The following is a 27,915-nucleotide window of genomic DNA, read 5'->3' on the forward strand; positions in this document are numbered from 1 at the left end:
GGTCTGCGGCTACGCAGCCCCATACGCAACAAACTGCGATGCACTGTGTGTTCTGACACTTTTCTATCAGAACCAGCATTAACATTTTCAGCAATCTGAGCTACAGTAGCTCGTCTGTTGGATCGGACTACACAGGCCAGTCTTTGCTCCCCACGTGCATCAGTGAGCCTTGGCCGCCCATGACCCTGTAGCCGGTTCACCGCTTTTCCTTCCTTGGCCCACTTTTGATAGGTACTGACCACTGCAGACCGGGAACACCCCACAAGAGCTGCAGTTTTGGAGATGCTCTGACCCAGTCGTCTAGCCATCACAATTTGGCCCTTGTCAAAGTCGCTCAGATCCTTACGCTTGCCCATTTTTCCTGCTTCTAACACATCAACTTTTAGGACAAAATGTTCACTTGCTGCCTAATATATCCCACCTACTGACAGGTGCCATGATAATGAGATTCAGTGTTATTCACTTCACCTGTCAGTGGTCATAATATTATGGCTGATCGGTGTGTGTATATATATATATGTGTGTGTGTGTGTGTATATATATATATATGTATATACACTCACCTAAAGGATTATTAGGAACACCTGTTCAATTTCTCATTAATGCAATTATCTAAGCAACCAATCACATGGCAGTTGCTTCAATGCATTTAGGGGTGTGGTCCTGGTCAAGACAATCTCCTGAACTCCAAACTGAATGTCTGAATGGGATAGAAAGGTGATTTAAGCAATTTTGAGCGTGGCATGGTTGTTGGTGCCAGACGGGCCGGTCTGAGTATTTCACAATCTGCTCAGTTACTGGGATTTTCACGCACAACCATTTCTAGGGTTTACAAAGAATGGTGTGAAATGGGAAAAACATCCAGTATGCGGCAGTCCTGTGGGCGAAAATGCCTTGTTGATGCAGAGGTCAGAGGAGAATGGGCCGACTGATTCAAGCTGATAGAAGAGCAACTTTGACTGAAATAACCACTCGTTACAACCGAGGTATGCAGCAAAGCATTTGTGAAGCCACAACACGTACAACCTTGAGGCGGATGGGCTACAACAGCAGAAGACCCCACCGGGTACCACTCATCTCCACTACAAATAGGAAAAAGAGGCTACAATTTGCACAAGCTCACCAAAATTGGACAGTTGAAAACTGGAAAAATGTTGCCTGGTCTGATGAGTCTCGATTTCTGTTGAGACATTCAGATGGTAGAGTCAGAATTTGGCGTAAACAGAATGAGAACATGGATCCATCATGCCTTGTTACCACTGTGCAGGCTGCTGGTGGTGGTGTAATGGTGTGGGGGATGTTTTCTTGGCACACTTTAGGCCCCTTAGTGCCAATTGGGCATCGTTTAAATGCCACGGCCTACCTGAGCATTGTTTCTGACCATGTCCATCCCTTTATGACCACCATGTACCCATCCTCTGATGGCTACTTCCAGCAGGATAATGCACCATGTCACAAAGGTCGAATCATTTCAAATTGGTTTCTTGAACATGACAATGAGTTCACTGTACTAAACTGGCCCCCACAGTCACCAAATCTCAACCCAATAGAGCATCTTTGGGATGTGGTGGAACGGGAGGTTCGTGCCCTGGATGTGCATCCCACAAATCTCCATCAACTGCAAGATGCTATCCTATCAATATGGGCCAACATTTCTAAAGAATGCTTTCAGCACCTTGTTGAATCAATGCCACGTAGAATTAAGGCAGTTATGAAGGCGAAAGGGGGTCAAACACAGTATTAGTATGGTGTTCCTAATAATCCTTTAGGTGAGTGTATAAGTGTGTGTGTGTGTATATGTATACATGTATGTATGTATGTATGTACAGTGAGGGGAAAAAAGTATTTGATCCCCTGCTGATTTTGTACGTTTGCCCACTGACAAAGAAATGATCAGTCTATAATTTTAATGGTAGGTGTATTTAAACAGTGAGAGACAGAATAACAACAACAAAATCCAGAAAAACGCATTTTAAAAAACGTATAAATTGATTTGCATGTTAATGAGGGAAATAAGTATTTGATCCCCTATCAATCAGCAAGATTTCTGGCTCCCAGGTGTCTTTTATACAGGTAACGAGCTGAGATTAGGAGCACTCTCTTAAAGGGAGCGTTCCTAATCTCAACTCGTTACATGTATAAAAGACACCTGTCCACAGAAGCAATCAATCAATCAGATTCCAAACTCTCCACCATGGCCAAGACCAAAGAGCTGTCCAAGGATGTCAGGGACAAGATTGTAGACCTACACAAGGCTGGAATGGGCTACAGGCCATCGCCAAGCAGCTTGGTGAGAAGGTGACAACAGTTGGTGCGATTATTCGCAAATGGAAGAAACACAAAATAACTGTCAGTCTCCCTCGGTCTGGGGCTCCATGCAAGATCTCACCTCGTGGAGTTTCAATGATCATGAGAACGGTGATCAATCATCCCAGAACTACATGGGAGGATCTTGTTAATGATCTCAAGGCAGCTGGGACCATAGTCACCAAGAAAACAATTGGTAACACACTACGCCGTGAAGGACTGAAATCCTGCAGCGCCCGCAAGGTCCCCCTGCTCAAGAAAGCACATGTACAGCCCTGTCTGAAGTTTGCCAACATCTGAATGATTCAGAGGAGAACTGGGTGAAAGTGTTGTGGTCAGATGAGACCAAAATCGAGCTCTTTGGCATCAACTCAAATCGCCGTGTTTGGAGGAGGAGGAATGACCCCAAGAACACCATCCCCACCGTGAAACATGGAGGTGGAAACATTATGCTTTGGGGGTGTTTTTCTGCTAAGGGGACAGGACAACTGCACCGCATCAAAGGGACGATGGACGGGGCCATGTACCGTCAAATCTTGGGTGAGAACCTCCTTCCCTCAGCCAGGGCATTGAAAATGGGTCGTGGATGGGTATTCCAGCATGACAATGACCCAAAACACACAGCCAAGGCAACAAAGGAGTGGCTCAAGAAGAAGCACATTAAGGTCCTGGAGTGGCCTAGCCAGTCTCCAGACCTTAATCCCATAGAAAATCTGTGGAGGGAGCTGAAGGTTCGAGTTGCCAAACGTCAGCCTCGAAACCTTAATGACTTGGAGAGGATCTGCAAAGAGGAGTGGGACAAAATCCCTCCTGAGATGTGTGCAAACCTGGTGGCCAACTACAAGAAACGTCTGACCTCTGTGATTTGCCAACAAGGGTTTTGCCACCAAGTACTAAGTCGAAGGGGTCAAATACTTATTTCCCTCATTAACATGCAAATCAATGTATACGTTTTTTTAAATGCGTTTTTCTGGATTTTTTTGTTGTTATTCTGTCTCTCACTGTTAAAATACACCTACCATTAAAATTATAGACTGATCATTTCTTTGTCAGTGGGCAAACGTACAAAATCAGCAAGGAATCAAATACTTTTTTCCCTCACTGTATGTATATGTATATATACACACATATATATACCAAGAGATGAAAAAATACCTAGACAAAGGCCGCTAGTGCAATCATCTAGGGGAGGCCTTCATTCGGAAGTGGATTGATATAGGCTGATGCCGATGATACACACACACATACAGATGTTTTTACTGTATATGTACAGATGTACACTTTTGAACTGTATATACACAGAGATGCACTCTTGTCCTTCAACCTGCTGGGGTTTGCCCATAAACTGATTTTGAGATTAGTGTTGGATGGAATTCCTCATCTGAAGAGAAGTTTTGATTGTTTGGAAAGTCCTGAAAGAAATGCACCCACGAGGAATTAATTGCAAAAATAAATAAATAAATAAGGTTTATGTGCTAAAAACAAAGGAAAATACAGAAAGTCTTTTGATACAAATGATTAAAGTGTAGGGTTTGCAGCAGATGAGAGCTCTTTTATGTACCTTTCTGTTAACAGCTGCTGTGCCAGTGTGTCCCTGTGTCCCCTTCCAAACAGTGGAGCTCAAAGTTTTCAGTCTCCCGCAGAAATAATTGATTCCTGGCAAATTCACCACTTGAAGGCCTTATTGTAATTCAACAGTACTTGACTTTGACAGCTGGCACATGGCATGTGTTTTCGATTTTTTTTTTTTTTTTCCATCCAGCAAGCCAAAATTACACATTCGATTCCTAGGATTGACTCTTGATTGGAGGAAAAAAGCTGTTGGACAAATGCTTGAAATAGTAAAAGCCCCATGTGCCCCATTTTACCTTCCTTTATTCCATAAAAAAAAGAAATTACATGTGTGTATGTATATATATATATATATATATATATTGCTTGTTAGCTTTCATTCTTAATTAAATTAATGTAGGCCGAAAACCAAAGCTCTTTGAGAGATATGTTAGCTACTGTACATGATAGAACAAGCGACTGCAAAGTCTGTTAAAAACACTTAGCAGGCATTATTATTCAAGTTCTAGGCTACAAAAGCAGTCAACGGCGCCAGCTTTGCAGAAATTACCCAGAACCACAGCTGAGAGGAGGACCAGCTGCCAAATACACAAAGAGGAAAAAATGTTCTTTATATAACTTGTGCTCCAGCCAACTGTATTTGTGGTTTTGAGGAAATTTCTCTGGGCTTGAATCACTGTTAGCTCTTTTTGTGGTTACCACCAGTGCTCTCCTTGAAACTAAAAGTGGAGTGTACATATGCTTTACTCTGCGGGTTCATACAAATTGGAATTTTCACAATTACAAGGATGGTAAAACCTAGTAAACTCTGGTCTGAAGCTGTGATTTATACATACACACCATAATTAAGTTGATGCCTCGAGCATCACAGTGTAGAGGAAATGTCTTGTCTGAGAAGAGAACTGTTGCCTCTGCTTCCCAGATGCCCTTAAGTGACTTCAGAGACCTGTAATTGGTGGTCAGTCTCTTGGGCTCAAGCAAGTTCAAGTACAGTTCTTGCACACTGGATAACCAGTGTTGAGTCAGTAAATAAATATCTTGGCAAACACAAAGTGCTGTTTACATTTTAGTTACAGTAATAGAAGTGCATATGTGTGTGCATAAACATTTGTAAAGTAGTTAAATCTGGAAATTAACCAGGAAATGTAAACATTTACCAGCTTAGTGGCATGACATGTTAAGCAGCTAATGAGATGCAGTTAATCTATACTAGCTTGCAAGTGAATGTATAAAATAAGCAAGGTGATGTGAACTCATGCATAAAGTGAGTTTTCCTAGGAATTTATACAAACTAAAGTCATATCAGGCCAAATTTGTGTAAATCTGTTGCTCACGTACTTGGGTAAATTAATTTTCTTTCCCTACATTTACTGAAGTTCAGTGTCCATACTCAGCTATATTAAATTTTAATAGATATCTTTTACATTTTCTTGTACCAACACTTAAGTATTTCAGTGAGAACACAGTTGAAAACTGAATTGGTGGAAGGAATAATGATCCAAAAATATTACGGTCCTGTATTTATATAGCTTTCTTAGTCCCCAAGTCCTCGTAACATTAACACTCAATACTGGTTCATACGTTAGTTTGCATAGGAACCATATTTTAAAAGGTTTTATTTATTGATGAGTAAAGTGCAGCTGTAGACACAGCAAAAGAAAATGCTAACAGCATTTGGGCAGAAACCTTGAGGTAATATTACTATAATAGGTGTCCTACAAAAGGTGTTTACTGATGGATCCTGGAAGATAAGAGTTAAGTTTGTTTTAAGTATTTTTTCTTGCCTATCTTGTGAGAGGCTGTTGACAGAAGCCCCTTTTAAAATGAGAAGATGTGTTTGCTTTGGGAAGTACTCTGCTCAATAAACAGATAAGCATCTCTTACCCAGCTATTGGTTGTTTCCATTTGATGCCTGCAAATGTTCTTTGATTTGACCCAAGCGTAATTGCCTTTGCTTCATTTAGCTAATTAGGGGCATGTTCATTGTTAACATTTCATTGAAGAATGATAGACAGCAGAAAAGGGTTTGCTTTTTTGTGGGTGACTGGGGGATGTGGCCTGCTATTTTACAGTGATAAATGTTTCTCTGATATTTTAATTCCTCATCTATTCACTTTTTGTTTTACTGTGTGACTTTTGACAAGTTAACTCTAATTTACTGCCCTACTGAAAAATGTTTATCACATTCTGGAAAAATGATATGGACTCTTACATACTGGGGAAATGAATAGTTTCAAATCCTGCAGCAGCATTTATTTCTTAAAAGAAACAAACAAAACAGAACAAAAACGCCATGAAATAATTGATGATAAACAGTATAAAGGTTAAGTTTAGCATTTATGCTTGTAATAGATGTTTCACATCTGGATCCTCTTACATGTTTCAGCAAAGTAATCTTTTGCATGTTATTTTGGTTTGTGTCCCTTCATATGTGTAAAGTGTACAATGACATCTTCTGCAGCTAATTATAATTATAGGACAAAGACCTTACCTTTCTTTCAGATTGTGCTACTACATGTAGTATAACTGAACACAAAAGTCAACATCTGGGATCTGCATCTGTTGCTCTTCAACCATTTATGCTGTATTGTGTTGGGTCCAATGTTATCAGGGTTTAATTTGCTGTATTTCTTTCACATGAAGAATTAATTACTGCTTTATTTTGGTTGCTAAGCACATACAGAAAACTGTTGGTAAAAAAATTCTGCGAGGTGAAAAGTTGAAGAGTGACAGGATTTATGTGTGGATCATTAAAATACCATGTGAATTTGGTCATTAGAAGAGTTTGCTTTTTATTAAAAAAAAATAAGCATTAGTTATTTTGAGGTGTATAGTTTACTTCAAGAGTAGTTGTGCATGTTAGAAAAGTAATCAGTGGTATGATAAACACTGCAGTGTGTAACAGCCTGCGAGGATTGACAATGAGTGCTGTGTTGAATTTGGCCACTTCATTTCATTTATGTCTTTCAGTGAACTGAGTGAGTGATTCTGTTACGCTTGAACTATTTGTACCACAGGGCCTATGGAACTATTTTTTGAATTAGCCTGGCTCTGTTGGTGATAAGGTCACAGCTGAAAAACCTAACTTACCTGGGATCCATTTATGAAGGTGTAGATAATGCCTTATTTTGGGTGACTGAGCACGTGCTGTCCTTATAACAGGCAGTGAATAGTAAATAATGACCAATTCCACCTTGACATACCTGAGTACATTTCCAAACAAGAAGATGCCTTTATGGGGGGGAATTGTCTCTTCTCTTTATGCTCTAGGTTATTTGTTTTTATCTTTTGTTTGTTGGTTTGTTTTTGTGCAGCATTTATTTAATTGTTAATCAAATATGCCAAGCTGTCCAAACAACTTTGTCCACCTCTTTAGTATAAAGTTAAACACTTTGACCTAGGAATGAAGACAGACAAATATCTGTATAAATCACGGTCTGAGGTGATGCAAAAGATTAAGCAGATAGCAGCAGGTTTGTTGAAGTTTAAAGATCTTTTTTTTTTTTTTAAGTGATATGCTCATATTTTCCCACTACTCTGCAGTTTCAGTAAACATCTGTTCTTTTATTCAACCTAAAACAAAACGATTCCAGGATTAAACACATGGTAGCACTTAGCAACAAAATGCCAGAATAATTTAGAAATCAGGGTTTTCCTTGGTTAAAAGGATCCCATTAAATCCTTTTTTCCTCTTTATGCATTTCTTTTCTGACTTTAAGCAAATTAAGACCCTGATTGAAAGCCTTTAGTAATTTAGTTGCTGAAACGAGATTTATACAATTATTTTGAGGGAAGAAAGGCAAGTTTTAGCTTTCGAGCCCTAATGATTGTGTGGATATATTTCAGTGCAGTGGCACTACAGTGTTCCTACGTTTGACCATTACTCTCAGTGGATAAAGTCAATACAGTGTGCCCTGCTCACTCACTTGTGGATTCCTTGGATGTGATATCATGGCTGTCTTCCTGGAGATAGTGATTGCCAAGGTGGATATACAGCTAAGTTTAATAGAAAGGTGCAGGTTACAGTTTAATTTACTGGGTTTCAACTATTTTACAAGAAAAATAATTTGCAATCATCTCTTATTTTTGAGCACCTGTTTTATTGATTTATTTTTTATATATACCTGAAGGCAGCTGAAGTCTGCAGAATGGTTTTATTTAGCCAAGATCAGAAATAGCAGACAGCTAGAGCATGATCTTTTACAGTTTGTTCAAATAAGCTACCACATGTACATGAGTGCTCTTCTTTTCTGAATTCTGAAGTGCACATTTAAAGTTAATATTTGAACATTTTAATTATAAGCATTTAAATAATTAACGGTTGAAAATAATTGTAGATGCTAGTCACAGACAACACAATGTATCTACTGCTTTACATTAAATACAATTTCTGCAGACTGTCATCTGCTTTCTATCTCCCGTGCCCCAATATGACATATTTATGAGTACAGCCAGATACTAAAAATATGTTTTGTTTGTGTGTGTGTGTAATAAAATTTGTAAATAAAAAAATAAAGCATTAATGATATTCAAAGTGTTTTTTGACTTTAACCTTTTAATATTAGACAAAATTGTCTAAAATCAGCAAAGAGTTTGGGATTGGAAATTTGTTTGTTTGATTGGAAAGCATTGTTTAATAATTGCATTGCTGATTTGCATTATCAATCTCACAATACTGATCTTGGCAAATCTAATAGAGTAAACCCTTCTGAAACTCCTGGGGGATAGGCCGATAGTTTCTGAGAAATGGAGAGTGTTATTGCTTTGCTCTTTTGGGTGAGTAAGAAAATGTGATATGCCTTATTTGTAGAGTTTACAGAAATTTGTAAAGACAAGTGGAATGCTGAGCCATTGCATTGTACAGTCATAAATGTATATGGAGCTAGGACAGGCAGTGAACGAATACTTTAATTTACAAATTCCTGCAGTGATATGCAATATTAATGTTTAACAACATTTTACTTATAAAACATCTTGAATTATACAAATTATCTTGAACACAAAGTAGTCATCCCTGTTACACATAATCGGTCACTGTTATCTTGATCTACATAAAACAATGTAGTAGCCAAATACAGTAAGTGAGAGCTGGAACCTGATCTTTTGCTCTCTGTGGGATAACATAAATGCTTCATCAGCTGAATCCTAATGGCCCAGCTGAAATGCTGCATCTCCTGGCCTTGCTCAAAGGGTTTTAAAGGCATGAAGTTTTAAAAAATCTTTACAAAGCAGCTCTGACACTTTTGATTGCTTTACAGATTTGATTAGTGTGCAAGAGATGGACATCCGGTTTTGTAGGCATTTTAAAACGGGTGGGCCTGTATTAGAATGCATTAGGGTTGCTTTAATAATTCATAGCAACCATATAATACACTGGATTAAATTGGCCTTTAGAAACCATTCAGCCTTACTTGGTGAGGTGAGAAAAGGCAGGCCCCATATCGCATATATATCCATTTCTGTCTGACAATGGAGAGAGAAAAAATGGTGAATCCACAAAGAAACATATATATGTGAAATGTAAGATAATATAAAGGCTGAGTATCTAATGGTAATTCATCACTCCCTGCCTTACTAAACCAGCCAAAAGGCATAAGAACTAGATGCAATATATTGGAGAAGCATTTTTAAGAAATGGAAATCTAGGCATGTATGCGCATCAAAATGAAATGGGTGTTGGAACAATTTAAGGAAGCAAGCTAAGCCTTTTTCCATTTAGGATACATTTTTGCTTTCTGAGCCTCACGGTGTTAGCTTGTAAATATGATTCTGGCTGCCTTGAAATCAGCCTTTAATTACTGCTCAATGACTCTGAAGAAGCCCATAAAGACACTTCCTAATGACCTCCTGGTGGCTTGCATCTGGGAAAACTCATGCTCTTTTGTAAACAGAAAGGGTTAAATTGTGACTTTTGTCTAGCATCCTGTTTGTATTTCAATGTGTTCTCTTCCTGTAAAAAGTCAGAAGGGAAAAAATAAAGTAAGAATATAAGGGTCGGGGAAGTCAGGGTGTACGAGGCCAGAATCCTTCTCTCTGACAGGAGAGCTGTGGTTTCAAAGCTATGTTTCCGAAGTGCCTTACAGCAGATATTAAGAAGTCAACTAGAAGAAGCGAAACGATTGCCAAAGGGCATGGCTGGGAGGGACCTCTGCTCATATGTTTTTTTTCACGTGTGAAAACAGACAGTCTCTGTCTTACAGAAAACATGCCAGTCTGCATGCAGGGTAAGAGGTCTCCCGCCTCGGAGGTGAGCTCCCAAAACAAAGGAATAAATGTCAGCTGTCACTGCCACTCCCGGGCTCAGATCTTATTTCCATCCACACCGTGTGCATTTGTGGGCTCCACCCTCAGTACAGTATCTGCAGCACGGAGACTGTTCTGCCCATTACATTATGTATTTTCTTCCCAGGGGCCCTGTGCTCATTGACAGCTGGAAAATAAATCTTTTTTTTTTTTTCCTTTTCTTTTTTCTCTCTCGAATGAAATGAATCTGTACGTGCGGGGAAATGTTATTGCTGCTATATCAAGATTTTTCAGTCCAACCTAAAAAGAGCCTTAAGGCTTGATCTTCCCACCCCCCCTTTAAATGTTTGATCTTTTAATACAGTATTCAAAAATGTGTATGATGTTACTAATTAAAGGGGATTTTCGCAGCCCAAGGGCTAACCCTTCACCTGCTTTGAAAAAGAAAGGGAAAATCTACTTGCCTAAAATAAATATAATATCTGGAAATAACTTTAAGTACATCTTCCTTATTTTAGATTTGTATGTTACACCTGTTGGTATTCGACCTAACATTGCCAAGTGTTTTGCCGAGTACATTTTATTTGTAGTGTCACATTTTGTGGAAAACAAAGGTTAACTGTTAAATATTTTAGTCTAATGATATTTTAGAAGAAACCAGGCTGTTCTGAGATTTATCCAGGATTTACACCTTTACACCTGGACATGGGAGATGCAGGTTTTTACTGTTAGTATTTCTACTAAGCACAAGGAAAAACCCTTGTATTAGACAGTCAGGCAAACAATCTTGTTTTTTAGAACATGTAGTTCTTGTCAGTTATCTTAAAATCATGTTTTAATGTATCCTTTTATTAAGTGTACAGTATGCTATATCCTAAGGACGAAATCTTTACAGTTTTTTGTGCTGCAAATTACACCTCACTTGTGTGATCTCACAGAGTATTTATCTGTTCCATGTCCTGCTTCTAAAAAGCAGGAAAATATGCTATTAAAAGACTACATTAAAATATTACAAATTAAATTGTAATTAAATGTCTTGAAGGATTAAAGTGGCGATTCACCCCATACAGAGTAGGCCCTGTAACACATTTTATCGAATGGTACTTCCCTATTGCCCAGCTCGATTCAATAATTAGTCCAATGGCTCCCACAGATGAAACCACATCACATTACCATTAGTGTAATGAGGCAGCCATTAACTTTTTACATTAAAATGCAGTCAAACTAATGCATCTGTATAAAGGGGATCAAAATGTTTGTTGAACTTATTGTCTTGCCTCACATGATTTGTTTCAAAAGGTATTGGCGGGATGGGGGAGTATATATTGAAGTCTGCCACAATATCGACCTCCTCAGCATGTCCTCCATTCACTCCTCTGAACTTCGAAGCCAACCCAATTGTGCGTGTTGCTGTCGAGCCCAAGCATCCAAGTAAGTACGTCTTAAAGCCAAATGCCCCCAAGAAATAACTGTGTTTTCTCCTTCCTTTTTTCTTTTTTACATGTGATACATATATATTAATACTGAAAACTTAAACTAAGTGGTGGCAGCCAGCCTAAGTGATGCAAATGATGAGATATAATTTAATGACTGTCCATAGCAGTTAATCTCATATTGTGATGTGAATCCATGGAACCCATTAGTTAACAAGGAATGATTGTGACGTTGGAAAAATGCTTCCTTTTCAGTTCATGAAGGAACTGCCTGTTTTGTTTTGTTTTGTTTTTTCTTTTTCCTAACATAGGCCTTCATAGATGCCATACTGTATTGGGTTTCTTCACTGTCAGTGCCTGTCAGTGTTTGCTTCACATATGCAAGAAACTCACAATAATAGATACCATGAATGATAAACAGAGATGTTCCTCTGTTTTCTTGATTTTCATGGTTATTCCTCTGTGCTTAACCCTTGATATGCATCAACCTCAAATGTATAGCTGTCAACACCAAGATAAATGTAATGGATTGTTCCTGATTTCCTAATGTTGAAACTTATAGTTTTCAAACTTATTTCTAAAAGGAAGTTGAGATTTGAGATCTTAATTGTGCATTTGTTGTCCAAGCAACATATGAGGACACCTTAGCATTTCAGATAGATAAAGGGTCCAAGCATGTCTCTAATTTACTGCTCAATATTATACCCCATTTCTATATTTTACAACAAATAAATGTCTGTTTACCTAAATTGTCAAATCCAGCTTTTAAACCTGTTAAATACACATCAATATCAAGTCTCCATCTGTCCCAACATGCGCAACATTTCCATTTCAACTCATTACATCGAAATACATTGTGCTGAGGAAAGCTTGTAGAGGTTTGCCTTCAAAGGAATGAACAGAAATCAAAGACCTAATCAGTCTTAGCCACAATACAGCAAGTCTGTAAACCACAGGAAAACTAAATGCCTTCATTAAGCACCAGCATCTTTGTTTCATCTGCTTAGGTGAGATGCACAAGCTGGTACGAGGAATGAAGCTGTTAAACCAGGCTGACCCCTGTGCCGAGGTGCTCATACAGGAGACGGGGGAGCATGTGTTGGTGACTGCAGGAGAAGTTCATCTCCAGCGTTGCCTTGACGATCTGAGACAAAGGTGAGAGGTTAGATCACAAAGTGTGGTGCATTAATGGTCGTAAAGCACTGCCTGGGATACACTTGTATTCCCAAGGCATGCAAACACACACACACACACACACATATATATATGCAATTAGCAACATGGCTTCAATTCTTAAAAAAAATGAATATTAAAATGAAAATATTGTGCAGTTATTATGATTAAAAAATGGATCTTGGCGAGCTTTCAAATTGTCCACCAGCCGGCTAGTCAGGACTCTTCTTCTGAGTAAAGACACAACTCTCTCATTTCTCTCAACAATATCCTATTAGATAAATATGAGTATCTATATATTGACCTGTTGAGCTCCTTCCTTGATGTTTTACCTTCTGATAGGTCATTGGAGGTGAAATAAAACAAACATTCAATAAGATAAATGTTGAGAGCTTTAATGCATGCTGTCTTATTTTAGGTTATAATTGGCCTACAAGCAAAATAAATAATTTGTCTGAGCCAAAGACTGTCTGACAGCTGGCATTTGATTTGTCATAAGAAAGTCAAGCTGCCCATCACAGACTGTATTTTTTTTAAATGTTGTCTGACAGTTCTGATGCATGTAGCACTTTCAGCAGAAGCAATTTGAATGTGGGGAAAACTCGCATACACAGCATTCTCTGTTCATACAATAAACATAAGAGTTTGCCCTCACACAGAGTTTGTTAATAACTCACTCCTACTGCCAGTTAGCCTCAAGGCTTCCTACAGTATTGGAGTTTCCACAAGATGCATCTCATTAAATGCATTTCTTGTTTAGCTGCTTTTGGCAGTTTTGATTTGATAAACAGTGTTTGATGTAGCTGTGTATGAAACAAAAGTGTTCTTACCTCTTACATATTTAAGTACACGTGTGTTTCTGCCTCTTTCACCACATTATCTACAAATGCTTAATAATTGAAGCACTTTAGTCTTCACTAATTCACACTGCTGGTCTTTATTTGATCTTTAACATTCCATTATTAACTTTCTTAGAAAAAAAATTACAAGAGGAATTGACTAAATGAATTCTAATTAGTTTTGACTCCATGCCTCTGACCATCTTTACAGGTGTTTAAAAAAAGAAAAGAAAAAGATGGTCTTGAGGTCACTGAATATCATGGTTTCTAAATTTAATGGCTTGATTTCACAGTGCCTGATGAGATTTAAACATTACAAAGATTATAGAGTCAGTGGAGGAATCTTGGCAAATTGGCTGTTACAACAACCACCTTTTCATTGTCTTAGTTATAATAGTAGTTCAGGTCAGAGTAAATTGCATAATGTATAATATTGTATATATTCATTTTTTTTCTCTGTATTTCTGAAGTATTTGTTATATTTGTTTTTAACAGTTTGTAAATGGGTGCTATCACAAGACGTGTTATACAATTTGTACTAGAGATAGGAATACCCACAATGGTCATGTTGATTCTTGCATTGGTGCACAAAGGCTGCTTCTCTTTGATTAAATGTGATGGGCAAGTGACCAAGTTGCAGGACCAGATCTGGAAAATCAGTGGTATTGAATTGGGCAATGATGAAAAGGAACATCAGAAGAATTAACTTTGCTGGCTGGTGTTGGTATATATATGGTGTAATGTTTAGCTGCCATGAAGTCAGAATCACTTCCTTGGCAGTTCACTGCAGAAATGCAACCCAAAAAAAAATGTTCACTGTTAATTAACTAGATCAAACCATATGTAGACCATTGTCATGTATGCATTAAAGCAGGAATAAGGTTTTCTGGCAAATAAATTCTGCCTTAGGGAAATGAATCAGACATTACAGTCTCCTTCCAGACTCGCAGTAGATATTGCTTTCATAGCAAATTTACAAGGGGTCTGTTATTGAATGAGATTGTGTATTTCTTCACTAGAACATCTATTGACCCCTCTTCTGCATTCATCTAGGCATAAAGAAAATGAGATGTATTGTAATTCCATTGCTGTTTACAGTGTGTGTCCTGTGCTCAGTTCAGTCAGTGCTTTGGCTGTCATTGAATAGCTGTGAAGTGTGCAATTCTTAGTCTGCATTGGATGCCTAGACAGACAACCCAATCTTGTGCTTCACAGATTGTTTATTTGCAAAGAACATATTTATTTTAAGGTAGAGTTAAGGTAGAAAATGTGATTGTTGTTCTTGCCCGCCGCTATGAAATTTGATGCAATAGTAAGTTGGCATGAACAGGCATGAACAACTACTGCTATATCTGTTCCTTCCTACAGTTTCTCAAAAGAGCTTTGTTATTTATTGAAAAAAGGTAGTTTTATTTAGACACTTAGTTTGGACACATATAGAAACTATTAAACACCTATTTTGTAAGACACAGGGATAGCAGTGCTTTTACTTGGAATTGAAAGTAAAGTTTGGAGCTCTACTGAACTGGAAAAATAAACTCCAGACTCAGGTTCTATTAGTTTTCATAATTATTGGTCCCTTGTAGCAGTTATCGTAACTCTGCAACACGTGACACTTTTTTTTTTATTATTATTATTATTATTTTTTTTTTTTAAGAAATCAGGAAATGGGGTATACACTGTGTGCTACATTTTTAATTGTATGTGTGTAAAAAACATATTTATTACATGTTCAATACAAGTCTTATAGTACATCCAATGCAGTCCTATTGTTGCACACATATGTCCAGAACTTAAGTAAGTACTCTCAAAATTCATGAACAATAGATTTTTTTGTCTTTTCAAGTTTTTAAGCCTCTGTAGGCCCTCTGTATCTCTGAATAGGTCATTGTGTGACCTGCAGTGGCTCCTGTTGGGTACTGCTAAGTAATGTTGTTTGGCAGAGACTGGAAGATTTGCAATGGACCCTAAGGATAAGATCCGGGAAAACAATGCATCATTTGGCTGAGGTCTGACCCGTAACTGACAGACAAGGGCAGGAGGGTAAACTCAAGATCGCAAGATGTAGAGGTCAGCGTATTACTAGTGCTAACTTGCCAGCTAAATTAACTCATCCTCAGGAAGAGAAGTTAAAAATATCACACGGGGGAGGATGTAGGAGCTGCAGATCTGAGTACGGTGATACATAACACATCCATCTGATAGTGAGCTGTGCCTGTGGCAATTCAGAAACATCTCGGTAAAAGAGGTCAGCCACTCACGCATCTCACTCACGTGTGGCTGACATCACAGGCATGTGTAAGGTGTTTTCAGGAAAGTAGGTCAACTGTCAGATCATGTGGCCCTCAACTAATTAAAAAATGAATTGGCATATTTGGGAATTTTTTACTATGGCGTTTGATTTTTTTCTTTCTCTAAATAGTGTGCATCTGCATACTGTGTTAACCCCACCCATGTCGAGGATGTAAATGGATTCTTAAAAGGTTTCATGTTGTGGATCATTATAATTTAGCAATATCTTTGCATGTATTACTTACAGCTGGAAATATATTAATATTTATTAATTTAAATTTAAAAACAGGTGCATTTTGTAAATGGTGGTAGATTTTTTTTTTCTTTGTCAGAAAATGATGACAGAGTTCATATTTTTATAATAATGTAATTTGGCTCACCAGGTTTTGATACAAAATCCAATCGACCGCACATCAGATACTGCTTAATCTAATTTTGTACACTGTGACTCCTTACCAGGCTTCTCATAGTGCTGTGTGATGGATTTATTTGATCCTAATCTGTGATTGAATATGATTTTCTTTTGGTTCCTACCTTAAGAATACATTGGGAGCTAGGAAATTGATGTTTTCAAATTCAATTTGAGTCCATCATTTATAAAATCATTAACATTTTCAAATGTGATTATGAGAGAACTGTGTGTAAAATAGCTGGTTCATTGTGCTCATCAGTGTTTTTCTAATCACTATCTCTTCAATATTCCTCCTGTAAACTTTCCCCCCGCCCCCTAAACTGAATTTTCTTATATAAAAAGTATTGCCATAACTGTCAAATAAACATTCAGAAAAGGATTAACCCTTTTTCAAGCTGTTTTATGACTGACTGGGTGTAAAAGGATTACAGAAAGTCTCCTTATATGTGTCTCAAACTGGTTGCTACTCCTGTCTGGGCCGTCTGCTCTATATTATCTAGACCAGTTAGATATGTAGCCTGAGTGACAGCAAAAAACCTGACATTTTCTCATGACCTCATGTAAACTTGTTCTAGGGTCAACTGATTTTGAATATTATAAACAAGTTGTAAATTAGTCTATCAAGAGAATTGTCTAGTATTTAGATTCCTCATTCCCTGTAAAATAAGATAAACTAAGTCACAATTGAGTCACAGCATCACTAAACTTGAAATTAAATTACATAAGATGTTTGAACATTTTATGGTATGGAAGGTTGTTTCACAGTCTTTAAAAAAATATATATAGAAGTTTTATAGCATGTTTATAGAATTATGTATACATTAAATTGCCTTTGTTTTAATATGAGGAAATTGTTTCCTGCAATATATGCCTATTTTTAATTCAGCAGACCTGGTGAGTTATGGTCTGGAACTATTGGTCCTAATTGTGAATGATTTAAGAACCAGACTGAAGACAAGGCTTAGATCATGTTCTCTTTGCTAAAAGCCATTTTAGATATAAAAAAGATAAATGTTTTTACCATTCACATGGATTACATCCTGGCTCAGAACACATCTTAAAATCTGAAAATATTCAGATAAGTTCTTGTTAGCAAAAGAATAAATAAATACAATAATGCAAATATATATTTTTAAATTCTATATACTTTTATATTATACTATTTATTTATTTATTTATTTATGTATGTATGTATTTTGATATGTATTTATTTTCTCTCTGCAGATTTGCCAAGATAGAAATCAGTGCATCAGAACCCATTATTCCCTTCAGAGAGACTATCATCCAACCCCCGAAAGTCGACATGGTGAATGAAGACATGGGGAAACAGCAGAAGGTCGCTGTGATACATCAAGTAAAGGAAGAGCAATCTAAGTCTTTGGAAGGTTTCCACGTTGATGCTAGTGGGTTGGTTACACTTACTACATCCAACAAACTGGCCACCATTGGAGTCAGAGCAATGCCACTACCAGAAGAGGTGACAAGGCTCCTAGAGGAGAATGGTGATCTCATCCGCACAATGGAGCAGTTCAACCTATCAGTAAAAGAGGGCAAGAAGACTCTGGAAATCAACCAGAAAACCTTGGAGTCCATCCAGCAGTTAAAACAGAAGCTGGAGTCTCTTTTACAAGGGCGGAAATGGAGGAATGCTGTGTACTGCATTTGGTCATTTGGGCCTCGGCGATATGGCCCTAATATCTTACTCAACAGACTAGATGGCTATCAGCGACCATCAGTGTGGCAGTGTCTGGATAAGGCCAAGAATGACATTGGGCTGTACAGGGATTTTGACAACAGCATCGTTAGTGGGTTTCAGCTGGCCACGCTCTCTGGGCCCATGTGTGAAGAGCCTCTTATGGGAGTGTGCTTCTCGGTGGAGAAGTGGGACATGAAGGTGCCCCATACCCTGACACACGATTCCCATCAGGACTCGGTGGGGGAGGATGCCTCGGGGGATATCGCTCAACCTGCACAGCCTGCTGCCTGTGAGGAACCTCAGGAAGCACATGTGCAACCAACATCTAATTCCAACAAACGTCGAAATGAACCGGCTGTCACTGACTGCTACGGACCATTCTCGGGTCAGATCATCGCAGCCATGAAGGAGGCCTGTCGACACGCCTTTCAAGCTAAACCTCAGAGACTCATGGCCGCGATGTACACCTGTGAAATCATGGCCACCGCAGAGGTACTAGGTAAGAAGGAAAATAAATAATAAAATATCAGAATAATTCCCCAAGCAACTATAAATTCTGTTTTAATGCTTTTGCTGGTAAATGCTTATTTTTTTTTCAGTTACAAGGCTGAAAAATGATTTACTGCATACACAGGAAATAGTTTTCACTGTTCCTAATGGGAAGCTGCTGTGGAACACCAGTGTTCAGATGCAGTGATGTCATACTGCAGAGCTTTGAAACAAAGGGCAATTGTCTCTGAACATGCTCACGGTGACTTATATGAATCAATTTGCAGGGGTAACTGGATCCTACCCCTTGAGAGTAGAGATGTTGTATTATCTATAAAAAAGGAATCGGACTGTAGCATAATTATTAACATTTCTGTCTTAGTATGTGTATTAATGTATGTTTTTCTGCAAACATATATTACAGAGCTTCCATCAGCTAATGTTTTGTTTTTGAATTGGAATGATGTTTGAAAATCAGCTGTTTCCAAAACGTTTTATAAGCACGAAGTTTATTGTGACATGGAAATAATTCAAGTTTTGAAATATTGCTGTAGATGTGCTCTCGGTTGAATTAACCACAATTTCCTTCTAAGGAAACTCTTTTCATAAACAGTCTGGAATGTTTATCTTCACAGAGGTTCAGAGTACTTTATAAGTAGGTTGTTAATAAATTCAAAATCAAATTTATGAGACCCTACACATTATATAGAATGTAAATACATTGGTTTGTGGGAGTTATTAGTTGAAACAAAGGGCTGATTGTGGCTGTTTCACAATAGTGGTATTTCAGTGTTTCTCTCTCTACCTAACACACTTTTGAAGTGTTTTTGATGTATAATTTTTAGGAAGCATGAATCAAATAGGGTTTTCAACACAAGATTAGTTGTTTTTACACTCTAAGATGCATTTGCAGTTGTTAACACAATAAAAAGTAGCTAAAGCTTAGCAGGCATAGCTGCCTTACTGTCTCAAAGAGGCATTCAATTTGCAGGCAGGAGTGAAAACAGCAGCCACAGTTATCACAGCTTGTCAGGAGTCATTATTCCAGGTTGATACATTGTTGGCAGCCTTGTATTCGTGAGGGGCGACATGTTAGGGATGTGCAGACTTCTTACCATTTCCACAAATTATCACTCCCACACGTGTGGACTTGACTGTTTGCATTTGTCTATTTTTAAAAGCAGGAAGTCTGTGCAGTGCCTAATGAGTTCCTGTGACTGCATGCTTCCTAGGTCGTGTCTATGGTGTCCTGTCCAAAAGAGAAGGCCGAGTGCTGCTGGAGGAGATGAAGGAAGGCACAGACATGTTCATCATTAAGGCAGTCCTCCCAGTGGCGGAGAGCTTCGGGTTTGCAGATGACATCCGGAAACGGACAAGTGGCCTGGCCAGTCCACAGCTGATTTTCAGTCACTGGGAGGTGAGTGTGTGTGGGATGATGGAGGAAGACCAAATCGGGGGTTGTCTTTTTGTTTTATTTTTTTTATTCCTGGTTAAATCGATAAACACTGCAATATTGTTTTGCATCATATACATTTTAACAGAAGAGGGTGCTGTACTTAAGGCAAGCAGGATAGAGGCAGCTTAGTAATTGAAATACTCTGTCAATGTGCTATGGAAGACTTCTTAATTGGATATGATATTACACCCTCACAAGAACTATAACCATGTGAAGGGGTGTGAGACCAGTTGCAAAAGTCAGTAAGAAAGGAGGCTTTGTATTGGCCACTGACACAGAAAGGTACTTGTAATAACAATCTGCTGAAAAACAATGTAATGGGGGGAGTGTGCTAAACCATTAAGTATTTTGTATATGCTTGTTCTTAACTAATTAGTATTACATATCTTTAGAGTGCATCAATAATTCAGATGACCACATTGTATATTTGCTTTAGATTGGCTTTCCACAGTGAATGCAACATCCACTTTACTATTCTGTGGCTTTAAAGATGATATGGTGATTTCCTGCTAAAGAAACAAATCAGATGGCTCCAGCTTGTGCCCTGTATCTCGATCGGTCTCACAATAATGCTGCACTGCTACCAGCACTAGCACTGAATTCCTCCTGTGTGTTTGTAATGGACATACAATGTAATCCGTGATGCCCGTGTGAAGCTGGGCATTAGGAACGATTGGGATTTTTTCTGCTGAGAGCATAACATGGTTGTCAGGTAGCTTATTACTTGTGGAGAAAATAAAATCACTTTTATTTGCATGTCCATCTATGTATCTATCTTCAAGTCTTCATTCCTGAATATTTGTCTCTGTTTGCGCAGACAGTGTGTGTGCTGATGGCATAAATGTATGCAGAGCACACAGAGGTCCATTGTAAACCTTTTCACAATCAGAGTTCTGGTCCAGAGGTTCTTTGTGTGCCTACACCCTTATTTAGGACAGCCCAGGTTGAGCATGCACCGTAAGGAGCAGGAACCCCATGCTGGCTCAGATTGACCACAGGCTGACAGCCCAAAGCTAGGCAGGTTTTGAATTAAACATGATTCAAGGTCAGTGTGGGGACTCAGGCTTGTAATTAGATAGTTTCCATCGGGGATAGAGAGGATCAGGGCTTCGAGACACCACATGTGCCGGGGGCATTATACCTGCGTCTGGCCCGTCATGGAGCCTGGACATGAGTCTCCACCATATGTTGTCAGTGTCAGGCAGGGTAACAGGTCATCGTGTCTGCACAAGCTGTAGAAAATAAGAGGAAATCGACATTTGATAATGATAATAATAGAAGTGGTTTATTAAAGTGGTAAAAGCTGTATTTTTATTTTTATTTTATTTTATTGTATTATATGTGTCATTGTCCTACATCGAATACATGCATCTAACAGATAATAGTACATATTTTTATAAATTTTAATATGCTGTGTTTTAAGAAATGTTGCCAACCAAGCATTTCCCTACGTGTGCTTCGGTGAGTCTTCATTCATTTAATTCTGTAATGCTCTGAAGGGATTTGTACTGAGTGTGGGGAGCGAATGAAGTCCTGTCAGGTGACAAGTTGTGCTTATTCATGACTAATGCTGCCTTTTTCTGGTGATTCAGGATGTAGATACTCTACAGTGAAGCTCAGTATGTTTATCATAGATGAATCATTCAGTTATGCACATCTTATGCACAAGTCTTCTTCAATAGCAGTATTTATGCCATAAAGAACTGGTCTAGTCATTGTTGTCCCTCTCAAAGTTTTTAGTTTGCTTCCAAGAAAAATAAGAAAAAGCTTATGTGGACAGTGTATACTAACAGGGACAACAGACTCTGCCATGCCCTGGGGAAAGCCTGTAGCCGCACCTGGGTCGAGAACAAAAGGTCCCTTCACTAGACCACTGGGTGCTCATCTTTCATGAGCATTTCATTCATTATCTCAGGAAAAAAAAAGTGTGAACAAGATCATAGAACCTTCACAAAGGAGAAATCACTGCAAGCTTCAATATTGCGGACTCATCCCTGCCGTGATCTTTTTATTCTATTGTTTTGTGTAATGCAGAAATGCATAGTATATTTGACAGATTATTGTTTTCATTATCTTTTACATGTCTGTAATGTGCTGGACAGCAGAGTTTATGGGTGGCTGCTAAACTGGAAGTGCTTGTCATAACAAGGCCTGAGTTAACAGGATGTCTTCATTTTGAATCTTGAGTAACAGCTTTCAAAGTCTTTCTCCTGGCCTAAATGGAAAAATATATATGAATAATAAATTGGCCTTAAGGTGTAGGTTATTACAGATATCCAAGTGCTGCTGTAATAGCATCAGCCATATCGGAATAATCTGAAATCACCAGATTTGCTCCCAGAGAAGGATTAATAAGTATGTTTTTAGAGATTAGTATAATGAAATAAGCAGAATCACATATTTTTCTCATCTTTTCTACAAATTTAAAGTGTCTGGGTGAAACAGTAATGTGATCAATATGCACAAATGTCTTTTGTCACTATTCCCCCTCTGGCTTAGAAGTCTGTGTTTGATACTCCTTTATTTTACATTGCATACAGGTCCTGCAGTATTCACTGCCACACATGACTTTAATTGTTCAACTTGGCGCTTTAAGGACATGTTTGCCTTGCTAAGAAAAAGTAATTAAATTTAATGTTTAATTCAAACCTTACAGAGGATATTTTCTGGCTTGGTGTTTTTGGATTCCTTTAAATGTGGCCTTTGTATTCTGGAGAAAAGAGTCCTTACTTGAAATTCTTTTGACTTTTGACTCAAGACACCAGAAGATAAAACCTCTGTTTTCTTGAGAAAATGTATGTTGAACCCCTTTCCCCTCCCTCTCTTAATAAAACATGCTGCAGTTAGCTCACTGATTTAATTTTTTTCCCCTAGTTTTTGTTTCTGTTTTTGAAGCTTGAGATTTTTGATTTTCGAGGGATTGTATGTTCTTATTTGTACAGCAGGTACCCAATATTAATTTAAGGAAAAACAATATATATTTTTTTTTAAATCCAAGGATATGACTTTGAGGAAATCATTATGTATTGGTCTTTTTAAGGCCATCATTACACCTAATGCTGTAAAAATCCACAATCTATGTTTAGACTGTCAGTCATAAATTCCCCTCCAATCCCTATTTAATAAATATTACAGATGTTCAGATCTGTGTTGCTTGTTATTTTAACCTGTTTAGTTTGAAGAAATTAACACATTCAACCATAATATATTGTGCTAGAGAAAAGCAAGATTTTTTTGTTTCTATCGTTTCCTTAAATGGACAATGGTTCTGTTAAACTCTTTCTATGCAGCCAGAAAGAGAGAAGTGATTTCACAGACCGTAATCCTTTTCTTCCTACTTTATGTGCACTTAAGGGATGTTAAAACATCTGTAAGAAATCTTTCATTCACATTTGAGCATTGATTTGAAGTGCTGACCCAGACGAAACATCTGTTAAATTGATCAGTTAAATAGCTTTCAAGGTGACTGACATCCAAAGTATATATAAAAAAAGGTTAATATGAATCTGAGAATTATAAATCTACAACTGGTTTTCTTTTCTTTTTCTCTTTCAATGTCTTAATGCTATCACTGAAAAGAGCTAGTCAGTACACTACAATTAAATAGAATGGAGATCAACTAATATAGCAAACCAAATGTTATTGTTTTTGAGAGCTGAGAGAAATTAGAAAAATCTTGAAAATTATAGTTTTTTGCTGTTTTAAACCTTGTCTGGTTTGAGCAACAATAACTCAAGTCCCATGGTGAAGGTCTCAAGTAAAGCACACAGCCTTACAGGTAATTCCTGTACAGGGAAGCACATTAGATGTATACATCTCGGAGGAAGTAAGTCCTCCCGTTTGTCTGTGACATGCAAGTTTCAGACAAGATGTATCCAGTAATCAATGAGAAGGCCTGGAAGCTGCTCAAGACACCAGCCTTCCAGGTCAGAGTAATCTAATTGTCTCAGCTGCACAAAAGATCGGTGAAGAACACATGCTGAGCAGAAAGACTGTAGCACCCAACCATTCTGTCAGCCCAGCCTGCTTCATCTTCTCTGCCTGTCAGACTGCATGAATCGCTTAACAGAACATTATGGTGATTATTACTAGTGCCACTCTGCTTATGTCACTCTTCCTTAGTACTGAGGAGGGGCGAGGAATCCCCTTACTCAAACTTCTTATTTCGGGGGCACACACAATTAATACAAGTCAGTGGACGCATTTTCTGTTTTTCCTTTTTGAAGGTTAAAAGAATACAATGAAACAAGTGTTCTGTGCATTTATCCCACCAGTTTAGTCTCGGTATTATGTTGGCTTTCACGTACAACTGTAATGAAAGTACAAACTGACATATATGACATCACTGCTGGTCCTAATGAGACCACAAAAGCATATCGATACTGTATGGGGTCATTCTTTTATCTGAAATGACGTGTTATTTAAAGACAAAATCCTATTGAACAGTCTTTTATAAGGTACAGCTATATAGGTTGTATGTTTTGAGTAGGGGTTTGAGAGCCATGGTGTCATAAATCTTGCCATAGTAGTACAGTATTTTCCATTCAGGAAAATAAGCTTATGCAAGTCTCACCGCAGGGCTCTTTCTGTAGAGGCACACTTCAGAGAGAGAATACAGAGCACAGAATACGTTCAGCAACAGAAACGGACCCAAGCTTTCAAAATAAAACAAAAACACAGAAAAGGGCATGGATGGGACATAAAAGATTGTAGTTCATCCCCGTAGAGATTTGGAAATTGTGTATCTCTAAAGAGTGGCAGATGTATTGTGACATGTGCCCCCCGAAGCAGTGCCTCAAGTTCTACATGTGTGCAGATAAAGGTTTTGTATAGTCCTAAATCTTGCCGTTATTATCCCTACCATCTGTCCTGTCTAAATTAGGCAGCTTGGTAGCTTAGACCCCTGACCAGGTGCTAGGGCTTGCCTGTACTGGTACAGTAATCGTGCTCTCTGACTGACGTCTAATTGTTAGGTAATTCTATGAACAGTTCGAAAGTTGTATCGGGCATTGCATCATCCGTTACAGGCAGGCAGTGGAGGTTTTGTTTGCAGCCGTTTACACTGGAACATCGTTGTACAATGTTTTACATAATTAGCTTTCTGTGCAAGAGCACTGGATGTGAGAACAAGTACAAAACCCACTCAGGCCTAACTTTTCATTTTTTTAAATAATAAGCAAGCAAGATTAGAGAAGCCCCTGTAAATTAAACAGTTTTCCTAATTATGGTTCAATCTTTGCCCAGTTCAACTCTGAGAGGGATTGCTTTTCAAAGAGACATTCACTATGGAAACCTGTTCTCTTTTGATGCGAGTCCATACATCCTAAAATCAGATTTAAAAAGGTTCTTTGTATTAGAATATATTGAGAGAATTTGTTTTGAACAGCTAGATTGTTTTTTAAAGACACAAATTGTTGCGGAGCTGCTTAACCAGACCACTGGAAACCACTCCCAGGTGTTTTACAGGTATGCTTTTCACTATCTTTATGCTGTAATATAGTTAAAATAGTAATGGGTCTCTTACTGCTACAATTAATTTGTGTTATTTGCGCACAGCCATGGTAGTTTCCGAACATCTAATCTCTAAAGTTGACCGCCCCATTCCTCACAGGGTGTTTGTTTGTTTTTCAGGTGATATCCAGTGATCCTTTCTGGGTTCCTACTACCGAAGAGGAGTACTTACACTTTGGAGAAAAGGCAGACTCTGAAAACCAGGCACACAAGTATATGAATGCTGTGCGCAAACGCAAAGGGCTCTACGTGGAGGAGAAGATCGTGGAGCACGCCGAGAAGCAGAGAACTCTTGGCAGAAACAAGTAACTCAGCATCAGCAATCTGAGGTGGTGAATAGGGTACGGCACTGAAATTAAAGTCCACAGCCGTCCCATTGAATCCAGATAACTTTTCTGTTTTGAATATACACGTTAATCCACTTCTTTCAACGTGCTGTACACATGAAAGAGAAAAGACCTATCGAGATGCTTTCTACCCCTCATAAAAAGCTGATCCCCCAAATAACAGTTGGCATAATCTTATGTTCTTCCATTAGTAGATTTATTTATAATATTCAGGTTTTAATGTTTACTTCTTTGTTTTAATATTTATTTATGAACCACATACGAATTGGTTTTGTTCATTCATTGAAATAGCTTTAATATGTTGGGATGTCATTTGCTTGCTGTGCAGTTCTGAGAAAGAGAGAGCTGTATTTATCAAGAGTTGATCCTGGATTACAGTAGGTAAATATACACAGCATCGAATTTCAGATGAGTTTTAAAGAACTTCTCTGAGTGCTGAAAGGTTGTTTTGATTTGTGAACTTTCTACTTGTGGGGAAATTGCTTGGAAGAATCAGTTAATGCCATATAGCATTTTAGGATATTTCTGTAAAAAAAAAAAAAAAAAAAAAAAAAGACACATTATCCACTTCCCAGAATGTAGTTACTTGGATGATTCTTACTTTCAGTAGAAAAAAAAAAAAAAAAAAAGATTTAAAAAGATCCTTAAAGTCACCCTTTTTAGTACAAAGTACGATCCTGTGTGATCTATTGTAATATTCCAAATGAGAGTATAATCCCCAAATAGTTCACAAAAGGAAGGATATTTCAGTGTATATTACCTGCCATTAACAGCCATCAACAGAAAATGTTCAGTTAAAATGGTTTCAAATACACAAATAAAAAGTTAAATTGATCAATTTGTTTTATTGGCTGTTCTGTCAAAATAACGTTTTTCAAAGACACATTTGCTGTGATGTACTAATGTACAGGTTTTTCCATGGTTCCCTGCCTCTTGTTTCCTCATATGTGAAGCAAGAGCCTTATTTCCACATCATGCACAACATCACTCTAGAACTGTATTTCTTCCCCTAATTGATTTTAAGCGAAATAGTGTACACATTCTGCCTCATTGTTCACTTTGCACAGCATCCTCATCCTGGGGCCCATGCTGCAGAAATGCTTCCGGGTAATGACCCCATGTTCCATTTAGATAATGGGTTTAATTTTGCAGAACCAATGTGTTTGAATCACAAGGAGACAATTCCCAGTGATAATACTATCTGATGTAGTAGATAATCTCTTCAACAAATGTAAATGAGAAGCCCCAGCTCGGATTTCATTACAAAATGCTTGATAACATTGAAAGATAAATTACCGTCAAACCATGATATGCAGACGTTAGTAAGAATTTTAACACCAAATAAAATACTACCTTTTTTAAATGGGAGATTGCGTAACCATTTCTGTCTTTTTGTGTGTTTGTTTTTTTGTTAATTAAAACAAACAAACAACGAAAAGCTGTCAGATCTCTCACAATTGCAAGGACAAATGAGTGCATTTATTCTGTCCATTGACCCGTGGGGAACTATTGATGAGACCATCTTAAAATGTCCTGTGGCTCATAAATTGACTTTTCTGGCAAGAGGAAGGATATTAAGGAGATGGGAGATAATTATCCTGTTAAAGAAAACAAATAAGAAAAGAGTCTTGTTACGCTGCCCAAGCACAGACTCCAGGCTGCGTGCTGGAAGTGTAATGTGAAACCTGAACAAAAGAGGTCAGGCACATACTTGTACCGAGGTCCTGATTGATTATTTGTAATGTCCTCATTGATTGTCAGGCCAGGTGTCCAGTAGCTAATAGCTGAGCGACCACGCTTTTTAGAAAGCGGCAGCCTGGGTTCAAGTTTACAAATCGACATTTCAGTGTTTTTCAACAGCCAGCTCCTCCCTGCCAGAAGTGATCCTATGCTTCTGCTGTGATTGACTCGTTGCTTTACAGAGCCCCAGGCAGCTGTGCAAGTAAGTGGGGCTGCTCTTAAGGTGGTACACTGTTTATCATTGAGACTTTGGAAACGTGGACACCTTTATGTTATGTAAAAAAATTAAAAATGTAAATAATTCTCTGTAGAATATTTTTTTCTTTGTAAAATTCCTTTAATGTATCTATGTATTTTTTATGGAGTTGGTTTAGGGTCATCCTAACCTGCTTGTCTAACTCCCAG

At 38.1% G+C, this 27,915-nt stretch overlaps 1 protein-coding gene across 2 annotated transcripts in view; it reads left to right on the top strand.

The window, feature by feature from the left end:
• The window catches only part of efl1 (elongation factor like GTPase 1), a 67,228-nt gene extending 40,624 nt beyond the window's left edge, over positions 1 to 26,604 (top strand). For both annotated transcript variants that reach the window (XM_066701490.1, XM_066701489.1), the window contains exons 16-20: positions 11,422 to 11,553; positions 12,563 to 12,710; positions 17,496 to 18,466; positions 19,689 to 19,873; positions 25,544 to 26,604. In XM_066701490.1, the coding sequence (XP_066557587.1) occupies positions 11,422 to 11,553; positions 12,563 to 12,710; positions 17,496 to 18,466; positions 19,689 to 19,873; positions 25,544 to 25,732 (1,625 nt within the window). In that variant the 3' untranslated portion in view covers positions 25,733 to 26,604. The remainder of the gene's footprint in view (positions 1 to 11,421; positions 11,554 to 12,562; positions 12,711 to 17,495; positions 18,467 to 19,688; positions 19,874 to 25,543) is intronic.
• The last annotated feature ends 1,311 nt before the right edge of the window (positions 26,605 to 27,915 follow it).

The sequence above is a fragment of the Amia ocellicauda genome, chromosome 4 (assembly GCF_036373705.1).
Source record: "Amia ocellicauda isolate fAmiCal2 chromosome 4, fAmiCal2.hap1, whole genome shotgun sequence".
Taxonomy (NCBI): Eukaryota; Metazoa; Chordata; class Actinopteri; order Amiiformes; family Amiidae; genus Amia; species Amia ocellicauda.